Below are 25,872 nucleotides of genomic sequence, written 5' to 3' on the forward strand. Positions count from 1 at the left end.
GCAAATGTATACCCACCTCACAGGCCTCCCCCTAGCCGAGCCAGAAACCTTCTGCACACTAATGAGGGGGGCAAAACCCCAAAACAGCCCTCTGTGGATGGATCCTGGTTCAGTTCTCAATTCCCAATTGTTTCAAAGACCTATAAATAGGGGTCTGACATTGATTTGCAGGAATGCTGCCATCCCATAGATGGCGCTGCAGAGGCATTATTCCATCTTCCTTCTTTGCATATTCCCCAGGCGAGCATGGATGGCCATATAAGTCTCCTCACACCACCTCGGTGCTCTCCTTAAGTGCTGATGCACCTCATGACCAATTTGTGAATTTTTTTTTTAATGGGTTACTTTGCATATTACTGCAGTTAAAATGACTGCTTGCCTGGCTGCAGAGTAGATTACCAGAACGCTGCTGCCCCCCTAGCTGTGAGCTCATACACTGAACTTATTCTTGTAGGAAGCAGCTGCAGAGGTTGGGATTGGTATTATCGGCCCTCCACTGACCTGTAATAACCAGCGCTGCCACGGGTGTGGAGCTGTCTGCTTCCTGTAGACATTGGCGCGATGGACAGAGCCCTGACCATCTGTTATTGATGACCTATTGGGCAGATCAGCCACTCATATTTTACAGCTGGGCAATCGCTTTAGATGTTTAATTTTATGCCATGGTCCTGTGCAATGCCACCACCAAGCCTCATGCCAAGAAGGAGCAGCAGCGCTCTGTGCTGGCGCCTCACCCTATTGCTTACCACAGCAGAGATCGAGTCCCGCACGGTCCGATCCCCGTTATAAAAAAAGCTATTCTTTTATCTCACAGTTCACTGTAAAGTAATTCAGAGTGTAAATAAACCCCGACCCCCCGCGATGTCAGGCGCTAAAGGAGAGTACAACCTCTAGAACACGGCCTATGTGGGGCTTAAGGACGCAACGGGTTTTGGTGGATTTATCTCAATTTTTCAAAAGTCATAACTTTTTTATTTTTCCGTCTGAGGACTCGTGTTTTTACATCACAAACTGTAGTTTTTAGCTCTGCCATTTTTGGGTATATAGACGATATTGTAAAACTTGTTTTGTTTTTTGATAGCGGGAAGAGAAAACATCAATTCTGCCGTTGGGTTTTGTGATTTACACACAGCGTTAATCGTGCAGCATAAATGACAATACTTTTTTTCTGCTGGTCGGTAAGATTACAACAATACTGAAACTTTTTTTGAGGGGGGGGTCCACTTTTTTTTTTTGCAATAAAAACCCTTTTTTGGAAATAATTATTACTAAATCGCTGCATTCAAAGTCCTATAACTTTAATTTTTCCATGGTTGGGGCTCTGCGAGACGAGCTGTAGTTTTTATAGGCGCCGTTTTTGGGGTACATACGGCTTTATTAATCACTTATTGTGTTTTTTGGGATGCAAAATGAAAAAAAAAAAAATTACATAGCTCGCAGCAGGTGTGTGTGTGTGTTGCAGAGGGAGGCCTGCTATCAGTGACAGCCGCCTAACGCTGTCGGATAGCGCAGGGTCTCTTCTGATATCGCGCCATCCCCAGGGTGTAACAGTATGCCCAGTACAGTTATGCCCTGCGGCAGGAAGGGGTTAAGGCCCGTTTACACATCACATTATTGCTCAAACTAACAAATAACTGATAATTGTTCCGTGTAAAAAGTTGCTTCCTCTTTGTTCTGCTGACCCTGTTGGCGTTTACACAGGATGAGAAGTCAGTGCGCCATGAACGAGCGCTGGCGCCCGGAGCGGTGACATCAGCAGTCGTTGGAAAGACTGTCGGCGCGTGGAAAAGGGCGATTACTAGGAAAATCATTAATAAACCAGATGATAACGGCACAAGCCGATTTATATCAAACAATTAGACAAATGATTGAACGTTCTGCAGTATAAAAATAGGAGGTAAAAAAAACACAAACTTTGGAGACAAAGAAACATTTCCGGACTTCATCTTAGAGGGATTTACATGTGACGAAATAACCTGATGATCCGGAGTATTGCGGTACTTATGCTGGCGAAGAACCAAATGAAAGTGGCTAGAATACCAGCCTGCGCTCCGGTTCTGGGGCGGCTCCATAATACACCGCAACACCAACCTTGGAGGAGGTAAGTTGTAAGTAAGTTGTGATCGCAGGACGCCTTTCTGTGCATGTAGAGAATTTGCTTAATACTCGTCCGGCTCGCCGGTCCTTTACTGTCGGTGCAAAGATCTCCACATCTGCACTTGCATGGAGGCGAAGCCTGCAGCGATGAGTTGGGCGCGCGCACACGCTGTTCTCTGTGCAGAGATGAGAGCGCTGGTGGCGGGCAGGAAGCCGGGTGATTGCAGAAACTCCATCCTTTGAACCGATGAGCGGCATAAGTTAATGGTGCCAGACATGGGGTCCGGTTCTCTGTAAAGGCTGCCCTGTGTGCTTTAAAAGGAAGTGTGCCGGGCCTCCTTCACACCGGCCATCGTGAAATCGCAGCGAAATTGCAAAAACATTGCTGACACTTGTGATTTTTGCCGTGATTTTCTCGCGAAATGATAATAGAGGTTTCTGATGTTAAAAGAGCATCGCAGGAAAATCGCAAGTTTGTGCTTTGCAATTTGATAAAAAGGAGACTCCATAGGGAAACATGGGAGAAACGCAGAAAGATCGGACGCGCTGCGAAGTTATTTTTTTTCCCCCCACTCCACGTCACGAGTGAAAACATTGAAAATCATTGGTTTCATAATTCAATGTTTTCACTCCCTCTCGCATCGTGTGAATTTATTGCGCCAGCGACGGTCCCTTTGGATCCCCATAAACTAAAGTAATAGGCTTATAGGAGTGGAGTGCAGAGATGTCGCTCTTGTAGTTGCCTGTCCCATGTGCCCAAGCTACCGCCATACAAAGCTGGGGCAGTAACTGTATACAATAGCCCACTTACGGGTACGCTCACGACGGGTCCGATTTCTTAAGCCCCATTTACACACACAGATGATCGCCAAAAAGTCATCAGAAACTGAGTGATTATTTTGCCTCGGTACTAATGAGCTAATCTGCCCATTAGTAACTAACTAGCTTCATTTGCATGTATTTAGAGAACAGCGGGTGGTCTGTTCTCTAAATACATCGCTATTATTCTCCAGCAGGACAGCAGCTGAAAGAATGTTATCAGTGCTGCCAGATGAGAACTCAGCATGCGGTCCGTCTTATCAGGGACGACAGATTTTAAGCCGAGCTAAACTCAGCGATGGAAAAAAAGAGCACGGTAAGTGTACGATGGGCGCACATTTACCGGAATGGCTATCGCTCAAAAGCCGTCGTTTGGATGAATTTTGAGTGATAATCGTTGCGTGTAAATCGGCCTTTATAAGCACATAATGTGTCTGCTGCATATAAGCAGTGGCTTGGAGGGGAAATAAGAGAGACAGGCCCGTATGAGCGACAGCCCAGAACTTGAAAGCTCACCACCCATAACTTCAGAGGAGCCGACCGTCTCTTTAAAGAGTACTTGCACTTTCACTTCGGAGCGCTCCTACGCAGTCGACCGTTTTCAGCTCCTCCGGCTGAAGACTGCCCCATATGGTACCCCCGAAAAAGAGGGCTACAATATGGCCACGAGAAAACAGCGATATCGCACAGAACACAGCTGTGATTTTCTCACGGCGATATTGCTGTCGCCCGTGCGAAAGAGGCCTACGGGTATGATAACGTAGGCTGCATTCCCACAGTGGCAAAATCTGCACCCACTGCTGCGGGTCCGCGGCTGATTTGTACGCTTGCACTACATTCAAATCCACAGCAAACAATTCATGTGCTGCAGATTTAAAATCCACAACATATGTCAATTTAGCTCATAGCTTTTCTGCCCCCATGGAGGTAAGAGTTTAAGGCTCACCCACGGGGCTTGTACTGGTTAATGCTGTAGGGTGTCCATGTGGAGTATCGGCAGCCTTTGTGCCCCATGTGAATGTACCCCAAAGGTGCGCTTCATCTATAGACATGATTGAGGAATGTGTGAAGTTACCCTGCATTGTAGTGGAGATCCTCTGTGGGGGCTTCATCTTATAAGGGGCACAGGCTGAGCCTCTCGAACGTCCTGTAAGGTCCGGTGCAGTGCGACGTCTGAGCGCTGGGTGCGCTCGGCTCAGAATAGAGGTGTCGGTCTGCGCTGGTTCTGTCTTGGGAAGTTAGAGGCGGCTTGGAGATGAGATGTGGGGAGATTTTATTCAGTTGTTGTACGAGGTATTCATTTGTGCAGACTAACGACCTGCGGGAGAGAAATCAGGGTGATTAAGAGGGGTTGTCAAGGCAGAATACAACCGATAAGCCATCCTCAGACTAGGTCATCAATAGCTGATCGGCTGCAGTCCGTCGCTCGTGGCCACGACTGATCAGCTGATTGTAGCGCTGTCAGTGAGCGCATAATTACACAGGGGTCAGAGTGGAAGTCTCTGCTCCGACCTCTCTGTAGTGGCCAGTGCTTGTAACTGCAGGCACGGCTCACGTTGATTTCAGTGAGAGCTGCATTTGCCGTTACAAGCGCCAGCAACTTCACAGAGGTCGGAGCCGAGACTTCCATTCAGACCTCTGTAACTGCAGTGCTGTCAGCGGGCGCACAATCAGCTGATCGGCCGGGATCCCGAGCGACATACCCCGGCCAATCAACTACTGATGACCTATCCTGAGGATAGCTCATCAGTAGTATTCTACCTGGAAACCCCTTTAAGCTCTACATGGCAGCGTGAAGTCCAACCATAACAGTAGTCTGTGACAAAGGATTTTTTGATCATTTCTGTCTAGTAAATCTGTAAAAATAACATTTGCATTCGGAATATCCTCTTTAACCCCTTGAGTGGCGGGTTTCCTACCACCCTGTCGTGCCCACCAGGGCAGGTTTTTTAGAATGGTCTAATCATTGAATTTCAACTAATTTTGCAGTTGCGTCTCAAGAGCCATAACTTTTTCATTTTTCCATTGACATGGCCATATAAGGGCTTGTTTTTTGCGGGACAAGTTGTGATTTTTTTAAACAGGGGGGAGGAAAAAAAGAAATGGGGGAAAAAGAAAAAAAGGGGCCATGTCATTAAGGGGTTAAATAATGTATTAACTTCCTTCTCTGGGTCATTATGACGCACATGGATACCACATATGTGATTGTATTTTTGATTTTTTACAAAGTAAAGGGAGACAATTGTTTTTATAATTTTTTAACTTTTTTTTTTTTCTTTTTTAATTTTTTTTTTCTTTTGTCCCTTTAGGGAACTTCCACAGGGACTCATCAGGACCCCTGATCACATTCCGGGGGTCCGATGGTGACAGCCCTTTACATGCTGCAGTCACAGAGACTGCAGCATGTAAAGGGTTAACACAGCAGAGATCGGAGGTTTTCTCTGATCTCTGCTGTAAGAGCAGGTACCTAGCTGTCCTCTCACAGCCAAGCACCAAGCTCTCCCTGCCACAGAGACCATCGGCTTGCTTCTGACAAGCCGATGGTCTCTATGGCAACCTGTAAACAAAGCAGGAGATTGCCGGCATATCGGCAATATCTTCTGCTGGTTTTTCAAAGCCCTTGCTTTGTTCTCTGTGAGTCTGTGCAGGCAGAGCACAATGTCACAGCTTGTGGCATTGTGCTCTGCAGCTCCCATAGTGATACATAGCCCGGAAATCTTCCGCGCTATGTCACTATGAGCAGTGGAGCTCGTCCCGGAAAATTTCCGGGCGTGCCACTCAAGGGGTTAAAGGGAAGCTGCTGCCAGAAAGATCTCTTTAAATCCGCGACCGGAGTGTAATTGAGCAGAACATAATCTTGTGCCCCTCCGGTTGCATCATGCAGTGATGTGTATACACCTTTACTTCACCAGCACACTGTACACGTGGCCATAGGAGCGCCCGCCCGCCCGCACACGAGATTTCAGTGCAAGCAGCACAGATATCCGTACACGGTGCTGGGCGGCAGAAGAAGCCATGTTTCCACAGTGACTTGGAGGAATAATGGAGCCGGCTCGAGGTAGCCGCATATCGGGCACACTAAATATAACGTGACGGCTCCATTACACTATGGTGTGGACTTCTAGTGGCATTACTGCTGACAGGTTCCCTTTAAGGAGCCGAGTTGGGGAAGACTTCAGTGTCTGTATATATAAATGTACCTCTGGCTGTTGTGTAACAGGTTAACCGTCTCTTGCAGCTTATTGGTTTTGTCCAGCTGCTGCTGTAATGATTCTACCTGGAGGCTCAGCTGCTCGTACTTCTGCCGCAGATCATCTGAAAACAAAGGGCTTATAGTCAATTACTGCAAAGTCTGCGGTCCTGAGCCGTCGGCGTGGTTTCCAATCACAGCGCCATCTTAATGGACAGTACCTTGGGGCAGCGACGAGCCACCTGAGCCTTCTTTACGGGCGGCTTGGTTCTCCAGTTTACACACTTTGGTCCTCAGGAAGTGATTTTCCTCCATGACTTTTATCAGCTTCAGTTTTACAGAGTCCTGAGGGAAGGAAGGAAAGTACAGAAGAGCAGCGTACTTTGGTAGCGACAGTCGATCGGCACCAACGCGGTAACGTGGAGCGCGGATGGACAAGTGGCGGACATGAAATAAGGAAACGGCCAAAGACGCAGAAAGGGGCTGCCTGGATCAGACAACCGGGGCTGTGTACGTCCGAAAACAGCTCCACCCCTGGCCACAGGTTGTGTGTGGTATAGCAGCACAGCCCTGTTCACATCAATGGAGCCGATCTGTAACACCAAACACAACTTGTGGACTCAATCTTGGATGCCCTTTTAAGCTTTTCACATTTCCTATGATTTTTGCCTTCACCCTCTACTTAGAGGCCGGAGAGAAGAAGCTGCAGATACAAATAAAAACCCAACATGTGGAAAGAGGTTTCCCCTAAATATACCTTTTTATGGGGAAATCATCACCTAAATTAAATAGCTGAAAACAGCAAATTCGGGCGAGTCGTCCTGCGTACATGCGGCCGCCCACGGGGCGCTGAGCGACAAGCTGCTCACGTTTCAGAGCTAATAACCAAGCGACTATCGGCCCGTGTGAACAGGCAGTCCAACTATGAATGACTGCCTGTTTACGGTGAATGGTGACGGGCAGCTTTCTCTCCGGTGTGAGAGGACAGAAGCGATAGTCGGTGGGACGGCTGACGGGAGTTTATGCCCCCAACAGTTGTCCAATGTAAAGGGGTCCTAAAAGTGTCCACACATATTAGACGAACGTCAGCCGGATCTGTTGGCTTCAATGGGACTGGCTGACTAATGTGCAGTAAGTGTTTGGACTCACCTTCAAGGGTAGATATCAAGGCAAAGAAGCTCAGGCAGCTGGATTTCAATATGCCTGATCTTTTGTTCTAGTGAGGAAGAAGCTGCTGCCAGAAGTGTCCGGCGTGTTCTGCATTCTCATCTCCCCATTGAGAATACATTAACTCAAGCAAGCCCTCCATCCATGTATATGGCGGTGCCAGGAGGAGCAGCTGATGGATGTACGAGCATTTGGCCAACCTTATCTAAGGTGTATGGCACCGTGTTGTTATAATGTAACGCATCCAGCATAAAACGGATACCAACTGTATCCGCATGTGGCATGTGCCGCTGCTGAAGTGGATCTGCACCAAAATCCGCAGCAGGAAACAAACCTAATATCTGCAGATGGGGCCGCGTAAGTTAACCCATAGACATCTGCTTACACTGCAAGCAACTTACTGGGGTCTCGCCGTCTTCCTCTTGTCCGCGGCCAATTGCAGAATGCAGCTGCGACGGCTGTTTTGCAGACATCATGTGGGAGAGCAGATCGCGGGCCGGTACTGGTAGGAAATAACATACATTACATCTAGTTTCCCACACACTTCACACTCGGACAGTCAGTTACAATGTGTCCAGCGCTCTCACCAAGGAACCTCTGGTTCTGTAGAAGGGATCCGGACCCATTCCAATGCTGGTCTACTAAGTCCATCAGCTGGCGCAGGACGTCGCGGACGCTGGGCACCTCGCTGCTGGCGGAGCCGTCTCTGCTGTCCAGCTCTTTCCCACTCGATAAATAATCACTCTACAAAACAACAGAACCGAGGTGAGATCTACAGTGCAGATGCGAGGTCTACTAATCAGTCACTAGTAGAAGTCATCAGAGACGGAGGATGAAAGGTCTGGTTACTGTGGCATCGCTGTGTGCTAGAGGCAGCACTGAGTTGGCACCGCTATTATAAAGCTTAATCACTGTTGTGAAAAGTTTTGCAACTTTTTAATACACTTTATGAAAGTGAAAACAACGCGGAAAACGAATCGCGGCATGTTCTATTTCTGTGCGGGTCTTGCAGAGGCCTGCACAGAAATGTCAGTAGTGACGGGCCGGCTCCGCTGTGCGCATGTGCCGGCTGGCCGGTGCATAGCAGGAGACGGAAGACGCTGGGAGCGGGAGAGCTGCAGGCCTCTGCAGGGGCACAGGTCCGCATCCCAATGCGAGAATTCTCGCAGCGGGATCCGACCCGGCCGTCTGCAGGCGGCCTTACTTTCATTGATCAGACGTGTTTTGATTATTTTTTGAATTATTATGAATACGATAAAAGGGGTTTTCGTTCAGCTTTTATTTTTTCTAATATTAAAAATGGAACATTTTTTTTTAGTCCCCATAGGAGACTTGAACTTGCGAGGATTCGATTGCTCATACTGTATAATGCAATACCATAGCATTGCAGGATATCATGTTGTGACAGGCAATCAGTTATGGCAGCGATGGGGGCCTTCAGAAGGCCTCAGGCTGCAATGGCAACTGAATGGCACCTAGCGGTCTCATCACATGGGGTGGGCGGCAGGGGAAAGGACCCCCAAATTCTGATTTGACCCACAAATACCAATTTGAATTGACAGTGACATTTAAAGGGTTAACAGCCACGATCTGTTTCCATGCAGATTGCGGCTGGGAGTCGGCTGTCATAGACCACGACCACCCACCGTGTGTAGAGCAGGACTGGCTCCCGATCCTGTTCCATACAAAGTCGGCATGCCCAGGACGTAAATGTACGCCTTGGGGCGTGAAGGCGTGCTCATTGCTGCGTATCTCTACAGTACCAGCCCTTCCTGGCGGGCAGACGGGCACTCACTTTAGGAGACAGCAGAGAGTTCAGGCTGCTGGCTCTTTTCACTCCGTTTTGCGGCACCGACAGGCTGTTGAATTTGATGCTGGCCGGTCGCTCGGGGCTCCAGGAGTTCTTGTAGTCTCTGGTAAACTCAGGGCGGCTCAGGCTTTTTCCTGTGGACAGGTGGGCACTTGCCATCGTGGGTTTAGATGGCAGTGTGTACGTCTTGGAGACGTCGGTAAAGCCTTTTCTTAAGGCAGAGAGAGAATTCGATGACGGGAGGGGGTCAGTCAGATGTGTGGTCACATAAAGATCTACAAGTGGAACATACAAGACCTAAACATTACATAAAGAGTGGTGCCCTCACCCCCTGGCACTGCCCGCTGTACAGTATGCATGAGATGCGGCGCTGGGGTAAATAGCCCTGTGTGACTTACCTGAGCTCAGTCTCAGCAGTCTGTCTCTGCTCGACTCCTCCTTAAGACGATCTCTGGATTCTGCGCTCTGTCCAATGTCATTGAAGACGTCGGAATCGGCTCTTCTGCGTTCCCCGTCCGCGGACTCCTTCCTTAAGGGAGTGGATGTGAGGTAGGTGTTCTTGAAGCTGAATGCTGATGCGGGTTTATCGGGCGCGGTTTTTCCTGCGCAGGCGAGATCGTCCTCACTTTCTAAACGTCGGGCTAAATCCTCTTTCTTCGGGAACAGCTCCGAAATGGTGGAGTCCACAAAACTAACACGATGCCCTTCTTTGGGGCGTGAGGAAGGATTGGGAGACCGCATGGATGACCGCGTGGGGGAGGGTAAGGGTCGGTATTCTGTAAAATGACCCAAAAGACAGGGTAAAGTTTATTTAACCCCTTCATGGCCACCTAATATAAATTTATGTTGGGCGGTCGTGAAGTGTAAATGGCGTAGAGTCCACTCCATACCCGGCAGCTATCATCTGTTTCTGACAGCCACCGGCAACTGCTGGGATCAGAGTCCGCTCTGATCACGGTGGGTAACTGTTTAGATGCCGCGGTCGAAGCTGACCGCGCATCTAGACAGTCAGCGTGAGGGAGGCAACCCTTCGCACACCCCATTGGCACCCCTGCAACATGACTGGGGAGTGCGGATAGACTTGTATAGCGGCCCGGAGAATACGGAAGGCTCCCAGGGCTGCTACGCATATATGACTATTAAAGATTGCTATATCCTGCAATACTGAAGTGCTGCAGTATATAGTACAAACGATTAAATGATCACAAGTTCAATTCCCTTATAAGGAGAAACAAAAGTGTAAAAAAAAAAACGTAATAAAGTTAAAAAAAACAACAAAAAAAACAATTTAAAGTTCAACACCCCTTTTCCCCATAAGGCTCCTGTCCACGGGTGTTTTTACATTGCGTTCCTGCGGCGATAATCTAGCTGCGGGCAACGCAGTGCACGCGTTCTATAGCGTTTGCTATGGAAAGCGCAGCCCCCCTGTCCACAAGTGGAGAATCATAGCGATTCTCCGCTTGCGGATGACAATTCGCAGCATGCTGCAAATTGCCGCGATTCTCCGCGGTCAGCCTACCTGCCAGGATCTCCTGCTCCCAGACTGCGGCTCCCACTGCTGCCCAGGACATGTGACTGCTGCAGCCAATCATTAGCCACAGCAGTGACCTTCTACAGCCAGTGATTGGCTGCAGCAGTCACATGTCCTGGGCAGCAGCAACGACGAAGGATAGCGAGGTGGTGAAGTAATTTGAGGTTGTTGGAAAACCCCTTTAATAACTGGCACCATTTTCTGCATTTATCGTCTATATAAAACGTAAAATCTTTTTATTTGTTTGTCGTCTACAAATCCACAATTCTGGTTCGATTTGAGTGAATTTTGCCTGAGCGTTCTCCAGCACCGGCGACGAATACTGGCGGAATTAAAAATCGAACACTCACAGACTTCCGCTGTAATTTCTGTTGCCAATAGCAACCAATCACAGCTCAGCTTTCATAACTTAGGCCTCATGTCCACAGGCGGGTCGGATTTTGCTGCGAGCTACTGCGGAATCCCACCCTGCCTGCGGCCGAGGACACTATTGTACCTGTGCCGGTGTTCCGCATCCGTCCAGATTCTCTCTCACTGCGCAGTATTTTTTTTTCAACTCCTGCTTTCCTGCGGTACCCGCAGCCCGTCTGCAATTCAATGGCTTTCGATGGAAGCCGTCTGTGTGGGATCTGCAGTGAAAGTGCAATTTGTTTTCCAGACCTAAAAGGTCCACTAAACAAATCCGCATGCTTTAATGCATTTGCGGACGCCCATGTTTCCCTATGGGCAGTTTGATTTGCGGATCTTCTGCAAACCAAACCCATCCGTAGACATTGGGCCTTATACTGCTGGGGTAAAAAGTAAGCTGCCCTGCGATTGGTTGCTATGGGCAACAGATTTTCTATTGGACAGCTTTCATAAGCGTGCGGGGCCGGGCTCACTTTTGTGACCCATTGTATATTCCATGACTGCTACTCATAAAATTGCTGCATGACGCATGGGTATATCACCTAGTGTGTGTGTATGTATGTATATGTAATGGCTGGGCAGGAAATGAAGTGATGTATCGCTTTGAAGCGTTGCTGCCATGGACGCTCATCCCAATTATGTCCCCTCAGTGTTTGTTCTGTAACTTCCGTGTTGTCATTTTCCCTTTTTTTCGCACAAGTAACCCCTCTTGGAGTGAGAATGACGGATATGTAAAGATGCCGCAGATGATCGATCAGGGCGCGGGGTGCGTGTGGCATTACATGTCTGATGACCGCAGCGGATCTTTCCTGTATGGGTTAGTGATCGCAATGTTAGTAACACAAGGGTAGAAGCTGTAGTTGTACCAATACCGTCTTCAAAGTCGCTGTGCGGCGGCACGTATGTCTGCGGCTCGTCCGTCTGTGAATGAAAAAGAAGAAAAAAAAAATGTTTACTTGGAGGCCGTGGACACCTCTGGGGGGGGGGGGGGGGGGGGGTATTGTGTTTTGGTTAAATGCATTTTTATAGTAAAGTGTAGTTAGAAATTCTACATAGATATCACTGTATGTACAAAGCGCAGGATTCTCCCAAAGTACTGCACAGATACATACAGCAGACAAATCAGATCATCCTGACTGTCACGACCGCATGCTGCGCTCAGACAAGGCTGTGAAAAGATGGCGACTGTCCCTTTAAGAGAGGGATTGAAGCCAAGAACGAGGAGACTCCTAAATCCTCTGATCTGCATGCTGTGTGACCCCGGACAGTAATCCAGCAGCACCTCCACATATATACTAGCTCTACTCACATGCAGACGGCACCTACCAGGTATTTAGCTGGGGGGATTCTCTTCATGTTATCGGAGCGCTCATTCATCTTGACGAAATCTAGAATGAGATTCATATTGTAAACTGAACCGTCTGCGGAGGAGAAGAGCTAAATGTCTTCACCTGACCATTAGGAAATGGTTCTGCCCTCCTACCCTGTTACCCTGAAAATAAGACATACCCTGAAAATAAGACATAGCACGATTTTCCAGAATTTGTGAGGATGCTTGAAATATAAGCCCTACTCCAAAATTAAGCCCTGCTAACAGTTAATTTAAAAAGTCAATTTAAATAGTGTCCAGGCAGCTATACATGTAAAAAAGTGAAACCTTTTTGAACAAAAATTAATATAAGACACTGTCTTATCTTCGGGGAAACACGGTAGTAACGTGCTGTGGACCGAAATCCGAGCAAAATCTACAAATCTGTTTACTTGGGGAGATTTTTCATGGGGTTTTAAAAATGCAGCAAGTCTGTTTTTGGTGAAAATAAGTCATTATAGTCTATGAAAAGGGATTAAAATCTGGATGTGTCCTAAATCATCCGTATTCGCAGCCGTTTTGCGTCACTACGGTCATCAGTATCGGCTCCCGTTTTTGCATTGATTTGTATGATTTACTACTGGAGAAATATAGATTTGCCAGTAGAAAATAAAACCAAAATCAGCAAACATGGAGGCGAATACCGCTGACCGCACTGATGATGTCATCTATAACACGCCCACAATATGGATCCCTATGACAATGTAGCACGCTCATGGGAAACCGGCCTCAGGCTCCGAGCACATCGACGAATAAGAAAAAGTGCAACAGATGTTCTCGGGCACAACTCGCATCGGTCCGTTCAGGGCGTCCATCTGTATGCCGTCCGATGTGCGGGAGGCAGGATATTAACATGGGCGATCAGACAAGGGTAGGACACGTGATGTTTTGTACTCGTCCAAGCAAAACAAAGCCCCTGTTGTTACACACATTGAAGTGAAGGGGCGCCGTTTCTGTCCGATTTACATTCCGAAAATCAGATGAAAAAAGGTCCGTGTAAATATACCCCACGGCCTCGTCCACACGCGTGTATATGGGTTCAGTCGTGTAAATATGCTGTATTTAGGAGGGACAAAAAAAAAACGCATTTGCCCGTGTATTTCGCCGTTCCTGCGTGTTTTTGTGTGCGCAAAGACGTAGGCAGAGGGGCCCGTTCACGTGCTGCACTAATACACAGGTTTCCTGCATATTTGCGCTGCCCCGTTCACTTCGATGGCCTATCGCAGCACGTAATCCGCCCAAAATACGACATGCTGTGTATTTTTTCACGCAATTGAACATTACAAACTACGATCGGGGCATTTCAAGGGTTAACGGGCACGATCAGGGTCCCTGCTGACTGCGGCTGTTGCCGGTCATCACAGACGGACAGCGCACGCCGTGTATGGAGTGCGATCGTCTCCGGATCCCGCTCCGTACAGTGTGAAGGGGTTCAAGAGGAGGCGTGACATTTTTTGCTTAGCGAGGGCCCACCATGCTTTATCTGTTTAGAGTCTTTTTTTTTTTTTTATTTGCCCCCAAACTAAGATGCAGCTAAATAAGGAGGAAGAATTTGCCAATTGACAAACCAAAACCATCCCCGGGGTTCGCGGCGTTCGTGGTCACACTAGTAAATATTCCAGGACACACGTGTAGAACACGGCGTCACCTGTGGAGGTTCGTACCCGAGTTGCTGGTGTGGAAGTCCAGATGAGTCTTCGCTGAGGTTCTCGGGACGTAGGAGTCACTGTTCCCAATGCTGAAAGACACAAATCATTCCTGGATTAACCCCCGGATGTCAGCGGTGTGAGGAGCGCGCATGATCTGTAGTCCAGGGCATTGAAGAGCGTACCGGGATGGCCTTGTAGAACGGCGCAGTCTACCAGTATTGTCCGGCCCATCACAGGTTTAGCCTGACGGTTTATTTTGGAAATCCTCCATGTAATAAAAACTAACAGGACTGCAAATAATTGTACATATGTGTCCACCGGGGGAAGGCAGGAAAAAACGCACCAAAACCCACATTTATACATGCGGGTTATGGAGCAGAAATCCCCAACAGCAGATTATGGTGCGTCCGTAGGTGCGGATTGCTGAAATACTAGAAATCTTGAATCTTCTGTGTTTTCTCCCTTTATTTTATAACTCATAGAATGGTAGAGTTGGAAGGACCTCCGGGGTCATCAGGTCCTCCGGGGTCATCGGGTCCAACCCCCTGCTCAGTGCAGGATTCACTAAATTATCCCAGACAGATGTCTGTCCAGCCTCTGAAGACTTCCATTGAAGGAGAACGCCCCACCTCCCGTGGCAACCTGTTCCACTCATTGATCCCCCTCACTGTCTAATATCTAATCTGTGTCTCCTCCCTTTCAGTTTCATCCCATTGCTTCTAGTCTTTCCTTGTGCAGATGAGAATAGGGCTGATCCCTCTGCACTGTGACAGCCCTTCAGATATTTGTAGACGGCTATTAAGTCTCCCCTCAGCCTTCTCTTCTGCTAAACATTCCCAGATCCTTTAACCGTTCCTCATAGGACATGATTTGCAGACCGCTCACCATCTTGGTGACTCTTCTCTGAACTTGTTCCAGTTTGTCGATGTCTATTTTAAAGTGGGGTGCCCAGAACTGGACCTAGTATTCCAGATGAGGTCTGACTAAGGAAGAGTAGAGGGGATAATGACCTCACATGATCTAGACTCTATGCTTCTCTTAATACATCCCAGAGTTGTGTTTGTCTTTTTGGCGGCTGCATCACATTGTTGACTCATGTTGAGTATACTAATAGATCATATACTGAAGTCTTTTTCACATGTGCTGCTGCTTAGCCCAATTCCTCCCATTCTGTATGTGCTTTTTTCATTTTTCTTGCCCAGATGTAGGACTTTGTATTTCTCCTTGATAAATACCATTCTGTTAGTCGCCACCCACTGTTCAGGCTTTTCTAGATCTTTCTGAATCCTCTCTCTCTTCCCTAGTGTTAGCTATCCCTCCTAGCTTTGTGTCGTCTGCACTTTAACGAACTGTTTCCTCGTCTTTTGTAATTTTATTTTCTCTTCTCTTTATCTTTTGTAAGTGCTGCATCTTTTGGTATAAAAGCTTAAAACTTTAATAAGCTTAGTCCTTGTGTACTCTGAAAATCATAGCCTACTGTTAACCCTTTGACTGCTGGAGCAGTGGGCAAATGTATATGGGACCCCTTGCCCGTTTTAGAAAGAGTGGTGACGCCGAGTATCTGGTGGTGGTGGTGGTAGGGGTGGGTGGGGGAGTGTGTTGGGGTGTTATTTATGCTCAATTTACAACCTGAGTGGAAGGTAAATGCAAGAGTGAGTGCAAGAAATAGATTAAAGTGACCCTCCAGGCCTAGACAAACAAAGATGTCCGCACTAGCTTCTCTGACTCCTTGATGCACACTGTGTATTAGTAGCATCATCAGTTTAAGGCATTACACGTGCCCATGTGAGCAGCGCTGACCAAGAGCAGCATGTAGAGTATTAGACTGCCAATACATATTATGCACAATGTGCATCAAGTAGTCAGAGAAGTGGTGCGGCCATCTTTGTTTGTCCAGGCCTGGAGGGTCACTTTAACCCCTTGCAGTTGCACCCACGTCACATGCTGGGAGACTGCGTACGTAACACTCCTCCTGTGTCAAGGCAGGAGTAGGAAGCAGGCGGATAAGGTGCTGGCACCTCCATCCCTCCAATCCCTCTGAGCGAAAGGGCAAGACATAGAACTATGTCAGTGTGAGTAGTATGCAAGTATCTCTCCCGTGTATCATGTGACTCGTATCTTCCAGCAGAGTTTCCTAAAATTACATGCATCCAAAAAAAGAAGTATCTGGGTGTCAGAGATACGATACTTGGATGATGCTGGGGTTCTTACATTAATGGATCTGCCCATTCTGTATATACTATTATCCTGGTCTCTTATACCCTTTATGATCAGTGCTGCTCTGTATATACCACCGAGTCTTTATAATATAGAGCGAGTCAACCTTCTATGCTATAAATCACACAACGTCTTAGGTTAGACTAAATATAAAACTTTAGGACTATAGATGAGCGAGTATACTTGCTAAAGGCAATTGCTCGAGCGAGCATTGCCTTTAGCGAGTATCTTCCCCGCTCGAGACTGCAGGTTCGGGTGGCGGCAGCGGGCAGGGAGCTGCAGGGGAGAGCGGGGCGGAACAGAGGGGAGATCTCTCTTTCCCTCTCTCCCCCGCGCCGGCACTAGAACCTGCAGTCTCGAGCGGGGGAGATACTCGCTAAAGGCAATGCTCGCTCGAGCAATTGCCTTTAGCGAGTATACTCGCTCATCTCTATTTATGACACATGAACGATCGTCACCAAACAGGTTTGAATCTGCCTAAAAAGTGAAAAAAATATATTATTGAAACAAAACCAGTGGAGTCACATTATTATGACCGCCAGCTAATAACTGACAGCAGCTAGACGGGCGGGAGGACTCGGCAAGTTGCTGGTAGGTGGTCTCCGGGATCTGGAGGCATGCCGACTACATCCCACAGTTACTGGAGGGTTCGTGGGGGTTGATCTATAGAGCGAACACGACGATGGAGTCTGAGGAAGTCTCGGTCGCGCTCCTCCAACCACTGCTGGACATTTCTAGCCGTGTGACGTGTCGTATGGTCTTGCTGGAAGGGACGCATGAATGGATGTACTTGATCTGAAAGGATGGATTCATAACCATATTGGGTCAGAGTGCCTCTCACATGGATGAGCGGCCCGAAGAATGGCACAAAGAATCCCCCTGAGCATAACGCTGCTGCCGGCACCGGCTTGCGTTCATCCAGCAGTGGCTGCAGGGTGTTTGATCTCTGATGTTTCTCGCCTGACACGCCAACGTCGATCCGTTCAATAAAGCAGTGACTCATCGGAGAAGACAACCCTTTGTCAATCAGCGGTGGTCCTATTCAGATACTGCCATGCACATTGAAGCCTTTAGGTCTGATCCCCCTTTGTTGGTATCGGTGCAGCGACCATCCGTTGGTTTCAGAGCTCCACACTTAGTAGGGTTTGCTGTACCGTTTCAGCCACGTCTGGTAGCCTCTGCTTCATTTTCCTGGTGAGCGGCTCCACTGTAGAGTATCGGTCGGCCGTTGCGCTCCTTCATAGCAGCGTTCACCTCTGCTCTGCTCTGCAGTTTCCTCATCTGTTAGGGCTCATTCACATGGGTGTTGTACTCACCTCAGCCCATGGGCTCTGCCAGCAGAGTTGGAAGAGATCGCGGACGGGCTGCGATTGGCACTGCGCATGCTCCGGATTCTGACGTCACACGCATGCGCAGTGTGACTTTTTTCCAGAGCAGAGCGGGGCTGCGTATTAAACGCCGTCCGTTCACAGGCATTGCGCAGGGGCAGCGTTTCAATACACAGCTCTTCAAGGGTTGCGTATGAAATGCGGAGGGATAGAGCATGCTGCGAATTATTTCTCCTGCGTTTTATACGGATATCCCCTCGCAGTTACAACGCAGGTGGGAATGGAAGAATGAAAGTCCATGGACTTACATTGCCTCCATTCACCATGTTACACACGGGAAATACGGTGACGATATGCCCCTATGTTCAATGGTGTCATTTGCCTGCTCGGGGTACACTTGCACCACAACAGCACGTGAACAGTTCACAAACTGCGCTGTTTGGGGAATACTGTCACCGTCGGCCCGGAAGCCAATAATCATCCCGTTTTGGAACTCGCCCCTTTTACCCATGACGACGAGTGACATGTGAGCGGACGACCTATCACACCTTATATACCCACCACACATCACGTCCTTCATGGGCTACACGCTGCCGATTTCGAAAGTAGGAGGCGGTCGTAATCATGTGACTCAACTGTGTATATAGTACATGCAGCGGTATATAGATTGCATCAGAAAGCTACGGCCAGAATACTGCATATATTACATGAATTAGATGCAAAGACTGAAAAACTAACTTCTATACCGGTACATGGATTAGTATCCTCTCTCATGGTCAGGCATCTCCTCTGCAGTCAGGCACGATATTTCCATATATACCTCTAATTATTGTAATCAGACTATATATTTGCTATATCCCAGCACTATCAGTGTAATGATGAGAGATCGCCTCGTACCTACCAGATGGACACTTACCTCCCAATCTCCGCCTCCGGCATCTCCTTCGTTATATAGTCTTTCAATTGGAAACTAAACTTGGCGTTCCTCCGTTCGGCGTCCCTCACCGGACGTTCGTCTAAAAACAAGGACATAGCTGCTGTGACGTTTCTGATGGCGGCGCTTCGCCTTACTCCTCTCCCCGCTGCGGACGCACGGCCGGAGATCTCAGGATTAATGGCCCGGCTGACAGTTGGACAAGGTTTGCAGATCTCCTGGTGAAGCCATAGCAACTCCCGGCACGGGACACAACAGAAACCTGGGCAGGGAACGACTCTAGTTCCCTCACGCCCACTCGCATTATTAACCCCTTCACTGCGCCTTCATAAAACAAACATACAGTACAAAGAGAACCCATATACTGAAATCTCAGTGTGGTGGCCAATATCGTGTAATCTGTGGCTCTCGGGGGCTTTTAAAACTACAACTCCCAGAAAGCCCTGGACTATCACTGTGTTCCAGATCACACAGTATGATTGGAGGTTGCCAGGCTAATGCCCGACATGGCATGTTGCCACCTACAGACCACTGCAGTTCACACCAGAGAGGACAGCGATGTAAAACCGCTTTTACATAACCAGTAACTGTTCCCGTCCTCTCTACATAATGAAACACTCTGCAACTTACTAACAGATTGTTTCCGGGATCTCTGCTTGCTGTCAGCAAATGGAGGAAATTCATGTCAATGGAAGGGAGCTTGCAATATAATTCCAGGCTGCTGCAGAATGTACAGAGCGGTGCTGGTTCTGGCGTGCAGTAGCTCTCAAAAACAGCTGATCGGTGGGACCCCGCTGATCTTTTACTGATAACCTGCCCTGCAGAAATCCTGGAACACCCCTTTAATCATCCCTCTTCTCATTAGCCCAGCATGGATGATCACTCACCTAGTGTCTCTATGGAGCCTAAAGTCTGGATGACAAGCGGGCGGTAATCAGCGTCCTGTCTGGTGACCGGATTGAGGCGCAGATCCAGGGTCTTGAGATGTGACAGCGGTCTGAGACGATCTATCTCCTCCAGTGATTCAATGTCGTTGTAGTACAGGTTCAGGGAGCGGAGAGCGTGAAGATATTCGATGCCCTGATGGAAGTAAGGGGTCTGTTAGACGAGTTGATTCTTGTATGACACGCGAGTGACGTCACCGCCAACCCGTTGGCTCTCGGGCGGCCCGTTTATACAGGCAGGTACATCGTTGGCTCGTTTCCCATTAGCTGTATAAGTGACTGAGAGGGACGGAGAGAGACAACGATGGCTTTTATGTCTGTATAACATGGACTAACAAAAAGCGAGCACTGTAAAGGCTCTGCAGCCATCAGTACGCCCCCCCCTTCCCTATCGGAGCATCCCATAAGTGGCATCACTGATGCTGCTTATCTCCATGGATACAAAGGATTGGGCTGGATCCATCCGCTCCCTGCTCAGTTGATTTAGTCAAACGTAATCCCTATTTCCGAGTGAAATAAGAGGCGGCCATACACCCCCGGCAAGAAGAGGCGGCCATACACCCCCGGCAAGAAGAGGCAGCCATACACCCCCGGCAAGAAGAGGCGGCCATACACCCCCGGCAAGAAGAGGCGGCCATACACCTCCGGCAAGAAGAGGCGGCCATACACCTCCGGCAAGAAGAGGCGGCCACACACCTCCGGCAAGAAGAGGCGGCCACACACCTCCGGCAAGAAGAGGCGGCCACACACCTCCGGCAAGAAGAGGCGGCCACACACCTCCGGCAAGAAGAGGCGGCCACACACCTCCGGCAAGAAGAGGCGGCCACACACCTCCGGCAAGAAGAGGCGGCCACACACCTCCGGCAAGAAGAGGCGGCCACACACCTCCGGCAAGAAGAGGCGGCCACACACCTCCGGCAAGAAGAGGCGGCCACACACCTCCGGCAAGAAGAGGCGGCCACACACCTCCGGCAAGAAGAGGCGGCCACACACCTCCGGCAAGAAGAGGCGGCCACACACCTCCGGCAAGAAGAGGCGGCCACACACCTCCGGCAAGAAGAGGCGGCCACACACCTCCGGCAAGAAGAGGCGGCCACACACCTCCGGCAAGAAGAGGCGGCCACACACCTCCGGCAAGAAGAGGCGGCCACACACCTCCGGCAAGAAGAGGCGGCCACACACCTCCGGCAAGAAGAGGCGGCCACACACCTCCGGCAAGAAGAGGCGGCCACACACCTCCGGCAAGAAGAGGCGGCCACACACCTCCGGCAAGAAGAGGCGGCCACACACCTCCGGCAAGAAGAGGCGGCCACACACCTCCGGCAAGAAGAGGCGGCCACACACCTCCGGCAAGAAGAGGCGGCCACACACCTCCGGCAAGAAGAGGCGGCCACACACCTCCGGCAAGAAGAGGCGGCCACACACCTCCGGCAAGAAGAGGCGGCCACACACCTCCGGCAAGAAGAGGCGGCCACACACCTCCGGCAAGAAGAGGCGGCCACACACCTCCGGCAAGAAGAGGCGGCCACACACCTCCGGCAAGAAGAGGCGGCCACACACCTCCGGCAAGAAGAGGCGGCCACACACCTCCGGCAAGAAGAGGCGGCCACACACCTCCGGCAAGAAAAGGCGGCCATACACCTCCGGCAAGAAGAGGCGGCCACACACCTCCGGCAGTAAGAGGCGGCCACACACCTCCGGCAGTAAGAGGCGGCCACACACCTCCGGCAAGAAGAGGCGGCCACACACCTCCGGCAAGAAGAGGCGGCCACACACCTCCGGCAAGAAGAGGCGGCCACACACCTCCGGCAAGAAGAGGCGGCCACACACCTCCGGCAAGAAGAGGCGGCCACACACCTCCGGCAAGAAGAGGCGGCCATACACCTCCGGCAAGAAGAGGCGGCCATACACCTCCGGCAAGAAGAGGCGGCCATACACCTCCGGCAAGAAGAGGCGGCCATACACCTCCGGCAAGAAGAGGCGGCCATACACCTCCGGCACGGCTTATCTCCGGAGGAACAAAGTTTCCTACAGAGTAATTGCAATTTTCACAAACTCTTGACATGTCAGAGAGATTTCTGTATCCCATATCCTTGCTGAGTTGCTCACTAATTACTATTGAGCCTCGTGTGGTGCAGAGTATTAGGGCAGCAGAAATGCTCAATCCCCACGTGGTTCAGGTAACTGGCTCAAGGTCGGTAAAATGAGTGGCTGGGGGTTAAAAGAGGACTGGGGAAGGCAAACCACCCCGTAAAACAGTCTGCCCAGAAAACGTCACACTGTGGAGTCACCCGAGGAGCCAGTCATGACTCGGTGCTCGCACTTTACCTTACCTCACTAATTACTATAAGATGAACGCTTTTCCGCTCCTCTGTCAGTGTAGAGATCTACAGTACAGAAAATGTCAATACACTCCGGATAGCCTGAGGCCCAAAAAGTGCGGTGAGCGCTGCAGCCCCTTGTTCGAGTGATCTCTCCGCCATGTAAAAAGTTTATGAAGTGTGCAACTATTCTATAAAGTGACCGTCACCAGGCTGCTGCCGCCCGGACCACGTGGGTTTTACTCTGAGAAGCTGCAGCCATTCAGAAAAAACACACTAAGGCCGCCTGTCCACGTCCGAGGCGGGGGACGAGCGGGGGTGGGGGGGGTGGGGGGGTGGGGAGTACTGACAGGTCTCCTAGGTGAGCCTATCTAACAGATAGGCTTACTACAGAGAATTGCGGCAACTGCAGCATGCCGCGATTTAAATCCCATGAGTGGAGAATCGGTATGATTCTCCGCTCGTGGCTGTCAGCGCTGCGTAGTAGTCCTATGGAAAGCGTTACACAGCATGATCTGCAGTCAATTTAGCGCCCGTGTACAGGCAGCCTTATAAATCTGACTCAGAGGAACAGCGCTCCGAGTCCAAGAGGCAAACCATGCTGAGCCATCAAGACTGACCGCTTGTGTATAGGGAGAGAACGGTCAGTCAACACGCTGTGGGCGGGGCTAGCTTGGCCCGCCTCTTTGACTTGAGAGCTCCGAGTCAAAAACTGATAGAAAAAAAAATAGCACAAGTTGCATTAACAAATCCCAGCAGGTAATACAGAGACAGACTTATAGGATCTATGTATCGCCGTCTGCAAAACACCTGAAGCGGTCCTGATGGGAGGCTCCGACCGCCGCCGGCCTCACCTGTAAGCTGACCAGCAGGTTTCTGGACAGATCCAGCGACCGAAGGCTTTTAAAATTCTTAAAGGCGTCTCCCAAGGTGAGGATTTTTTCTCTGTACGTCCCCTGGAGGTCAAGCGACTCGACCGCATCTAGGAAAGGGAGAGAAAGAAAGGGGTGGAGTTACGTCATCAGCATCAGTACAAGTAGGAGGCGCCGGCGGGACGGGCGGAGGAGGCAAAGTGATGGGGAACAGGGCGACGAAGAAAAAACAGCGCTGCGACCGTGACAGAGCGATCAGATGATGGACCGTGACGGAGCTGGTGGGTCTATAAACGTGCCCGTAGTGATAACCGAGACGCCTCGGGTACCTTCCATCATACTGCTAACAGCCGGATCCCTGCAACAGAAGTCACAGGGGTTTTTTTTTTTTCACAAAAGTTTGCAACTTTTGCCATTTTCTGCTTCTCATTGCACTTATCGAAAGTGTGGACAACAAGGGGGCGGGGTCTGAGCAGGGGGCGGGGTCTGAGCGGGGGCGGGGTCTGAGCGGAGAGTGGCGTTAGACAAGTTCAAGAAGTGCAACTTTTTAAAATGTGGCCAAGTCTATGCCGCTCTCGCCCCGGGGGATGGGGGGGGGGGGGAGAGGGGGGGGGGGGGCGTAAAAGTGACCCCACGACTGCAGACACTAAAGATGCACCTAATTTAATATCGGAGTCACAAATAATGCGGCCGCCCGTAAAACTGCCAAACGATAAAGCTCCCCCGTCTACGGGGCGTCCGCAGGATGGGGGAATAACCTTATGATTGGGGGGGGATCTCCACCAATCTTGAATATGGGGGTACCGACGGTCCTGGCATGAACTGGCAGTAGTCAGCCGAGCCACCCCCTCAGGGCTCCTTCACACTGGCGATCGCGATATTGCCGTGGAAACATGGCTGCCACCCGCGAAAGTCAATAGGATTTTTTTAATGCTAAAAACGCATCAAATCGCACGAAAATCGCAAGTTCGTGCGCTGTGAAAAAAAAAACGGAGGCTCCGTAAGGAAACGTGCGCTAGAAGAAATCACAAAACGCAGCGATTTTATTATTTTTTTTCCATTCCAGAAAACCGTCGACATTTTGGTTGGTTTCATGATTCTGCGGTTTCGCTCGCATCACGCGACTTTATCGCCGGCATAAAGGCGCCCCAACAAGGATGGGTGTGCGCCAGTCAGTGACCGCCGTAGAGAAGGCACTCCGCTGTCACTAAAGGGTTAAGCTTTATTTAAAAAAAAAAAAAGTTAAGCAGCGCCTCCTCCTCCCCCGCCGCGGGTCGTTAGCGATTATCCTCGTCTGCATTAGGATTCTTTTTCATGACAGTGACAAGCACCAACCGCCGGCGTGTACTTTTTCGTTACTGCGGCTGCTCTTTGGCGCTCTTCTCCTCTCATCGCCAACGTCTCGCTGTTTCCACGCGGCGCTGACATAAAGGGATACTTGGATCATTCTAAAAGATGTGATGAAGGGATCGCCGCGCGTTTACGGAGGGCAACAACTATAAGGCGATTATGGAGGCGCTTGCGAACACGGCCGCCTGCAGAAACGTCTTTTATTGTCATCACGGACGCCATCGCAGATTGTTTGCGTACGACTCTCAGACGACGCGCGTTCAGACAGCGGCCAATAACCAACCGCCCCGCGAGGACGACGGGCAGTCTGCGACCCGCCACACGGCGCAAATAACCCGCATTAATGCGAGCAACTCGAAGACCGCGATCGTCCGCAGTCATGGGCGTCCGCCATGGCAACAGTAAACCCCCTCTGGGAAGGGAGACATTACAGGAGGGATATAATGGCGCCCCCTCACGGCCAGGGTGCATTACACTGGGGGTGACCCCATTACCTGCGGCGCCCGCCCGCAGCCCGGCTCGCCCGCACACCCAGCTCTCCCTCAGGTGAACCCTCCTCACCGCCATCCCACTCAATGGGCGCAACCTCATCAACAGTCCCCCTAGCAACGGTGGCAAACTGCGCTCGCGGGAAAGGTTCCGGGGGAGAGCGGGACGGGAGCATCCAATAGGCGGCTGTGATAGAAGGATGTGGGAGGGGCAGGCAGGGGAATCACTATTGGTGGTTTCCATAGTGAGCGTGAGTGATTGATGCTGTTGCCATGGAGATGATGGGCGGGAAGAGAAGGAGGTGCTGTGAGCGGTAAGGATGGCGGGGAGCTGCTGCTGGGAGGACCTACGAGGAGCCACTCCATTCTAGTCCGGTCAGTAGTGAAGTGTCTAGAGTGGAGTGGCTGCTCGGAGGACCTACGAGGAGCCACTCCATTCTGAGGCATGTTCATTTTTTGCATGGTTGGATTACTCCCAGAGTAACCCATGACATCATGGAGTGAATCATGTGACCTGCTGGAGTGCTTCTGCTGATGCAATCATGAACAGCCTGAAGAGGGAGGAAATCTTTCACCCTTTCCATTCTAGCCTGCTTAGTACAAAGCACACCAGAAATAATTATCACATTGACAACTGGCTTCATATTTACTGGAGAGGTACATGCAGTCCTTGTAGTTTCTGCTTACATCTCTATGCAGCACAACTATCTGTCCGGATGAACTGCGTAAGAGTTTTAGCGCCGGGCGCCGCCATCTTGATGCTCCACTTTCAGCTGTTAAGGGGTTTGGGGAATGTTGTGTTGTTTAAATTGATCCTTCCTCAGGCTAGAATGGAGCTGGTTTGGATGGGGCACACATGTCATATAAAGAGGCAGGGAGGACACCCCTCTGGATTGAAATACAAATGTTACACACAGAATAGTTGAGACTGTTGCACTCAAAACTTAAAACACCAATCAGAGCCGAGACATAAATAGGTAATCAGTCCACTGAGCTCAGGAATGGGACAGTTTTATCATGTCTTATCGCTTTCAACCTGCAATGGAAGGAGATGCAGCACCACCTAGTGGATGGCAACATGATTACAAGTCAAGTTCTGAATCTTTATGACCTTTAAAAAACAATGATTGGGAGTTTCAGAGCTTGGCTTGTAATAATGTTGTCATCCAATAGGGGGCATCAGTTGGTACATCTGGCATTTTTTTCTTTTTTGCACATGTTAAAAATGCAGTAAATACAGTCGCAAAAAAACCCGCAAATGCAAACTAAATACACCGTATACATTCAGTGAAAACCGCCACGCACCCAAACCGTGCGCACCCGCGTGACCGGAAGATCGACGTATGTTCACTTGGAATTCTCTGTGTCTGTAAAACTG

General features: G+C 49.9%; 1 protein-coding gene across 2 annotated transcripts; it reads right to left on the reverse strand.

The window, feature by feature from the left end:
• Positions 1 to 1,820: 1,820 nt before the first annotated feature.
• On the reverse strand, positions 1,821 to 24,597 carry LOC136581939 (leucine-rich repeat-containing protein 36-like). Of its 2 annotated transcripts, XM_066582633.1 has the most exons (14): positions 24,501 to 24,597; positions 22,639 to 22,766; positions 19,407 to 19,599; positions 18,502 to 18,601; positions 14,056 to 14,129; positions 12,349 to 12,410; positions 11,889 to 11,943; positions 9,482 to 9,859; positions 9,069 to 9,358; positions 7,861 to 8,017; positions 7,675 to 7,775; positions 6,328 to 6,451; positions 6,117 to 6,231; positions 1,821 to 4,234 (listed from the first exon to the last, which is right to left on the reverse strand). In XM_066582633.1, exons 1-14 carry the CDS (start codon positions 24,595 to 24,597, stop codon positions 4,030 to 4,032), a joined length of 2,079 nt encoding a protein of 692 aa, XP_066438730.1. In that variant the 3' UTR covers positions 1,821 to 4,029. The 2 variants fall into 2 exon arrangements, with proteins under 2 accessions (XP_066438730.1, XP_066438731.1); XM_066582634.1 differs by lacking the exons at positions 19,407 to 19,599; positions 22,639 to 22,766; positions 24,501 to 24,597 and having other exon boundaries at positions 11,895 to 11,943; positions 18,502 to 18,776.
• Between the last annotated feature and the right edge of the window lie 1,275 nt (positions 24,598 to 25,872).

The sequence above is a fragment of the Eleutherodactylus coqui genome, chromosome 11 (assembly GCF_035609145.1).
Source record: "Eleutherodactylus coqui strain aEleCoq1 chromosome 11, aEleCoq1.hap1, whole genome shotgun sequence".
Taxonomy (NCBI): domain Eukaryota; kingdom Metazoa; phylum Chordata; class Amphibia; order Anura; family Eleutherodactylidae; genus Eleutherodactylus; species Eleutherodactylus coqui.

Coding starts and splice junctions, on each gene's coding strand:
- LOC136581939 (XM_066582633.1), bottom strand. CDS start 24,597: ATGAGGTTGCGCCCATTGAGTGGGATGGCGGTGAGGAGGGTTCACCTG. Junction 11,944..12,348: donor TCCCCCCAGCTAAATACCTG/GTAGGTGCCGTC, acceptor TTTCATTCACAG/ACGGACGAGCCGCAGACATA. Junction 8,018..9,068: donor ACTCTCTGCTGTCTCCTAAA/GTGAGTGCCCGT, acceptor GTTGTTTTGTAG/AGTGATTATTTATCGAGTGG.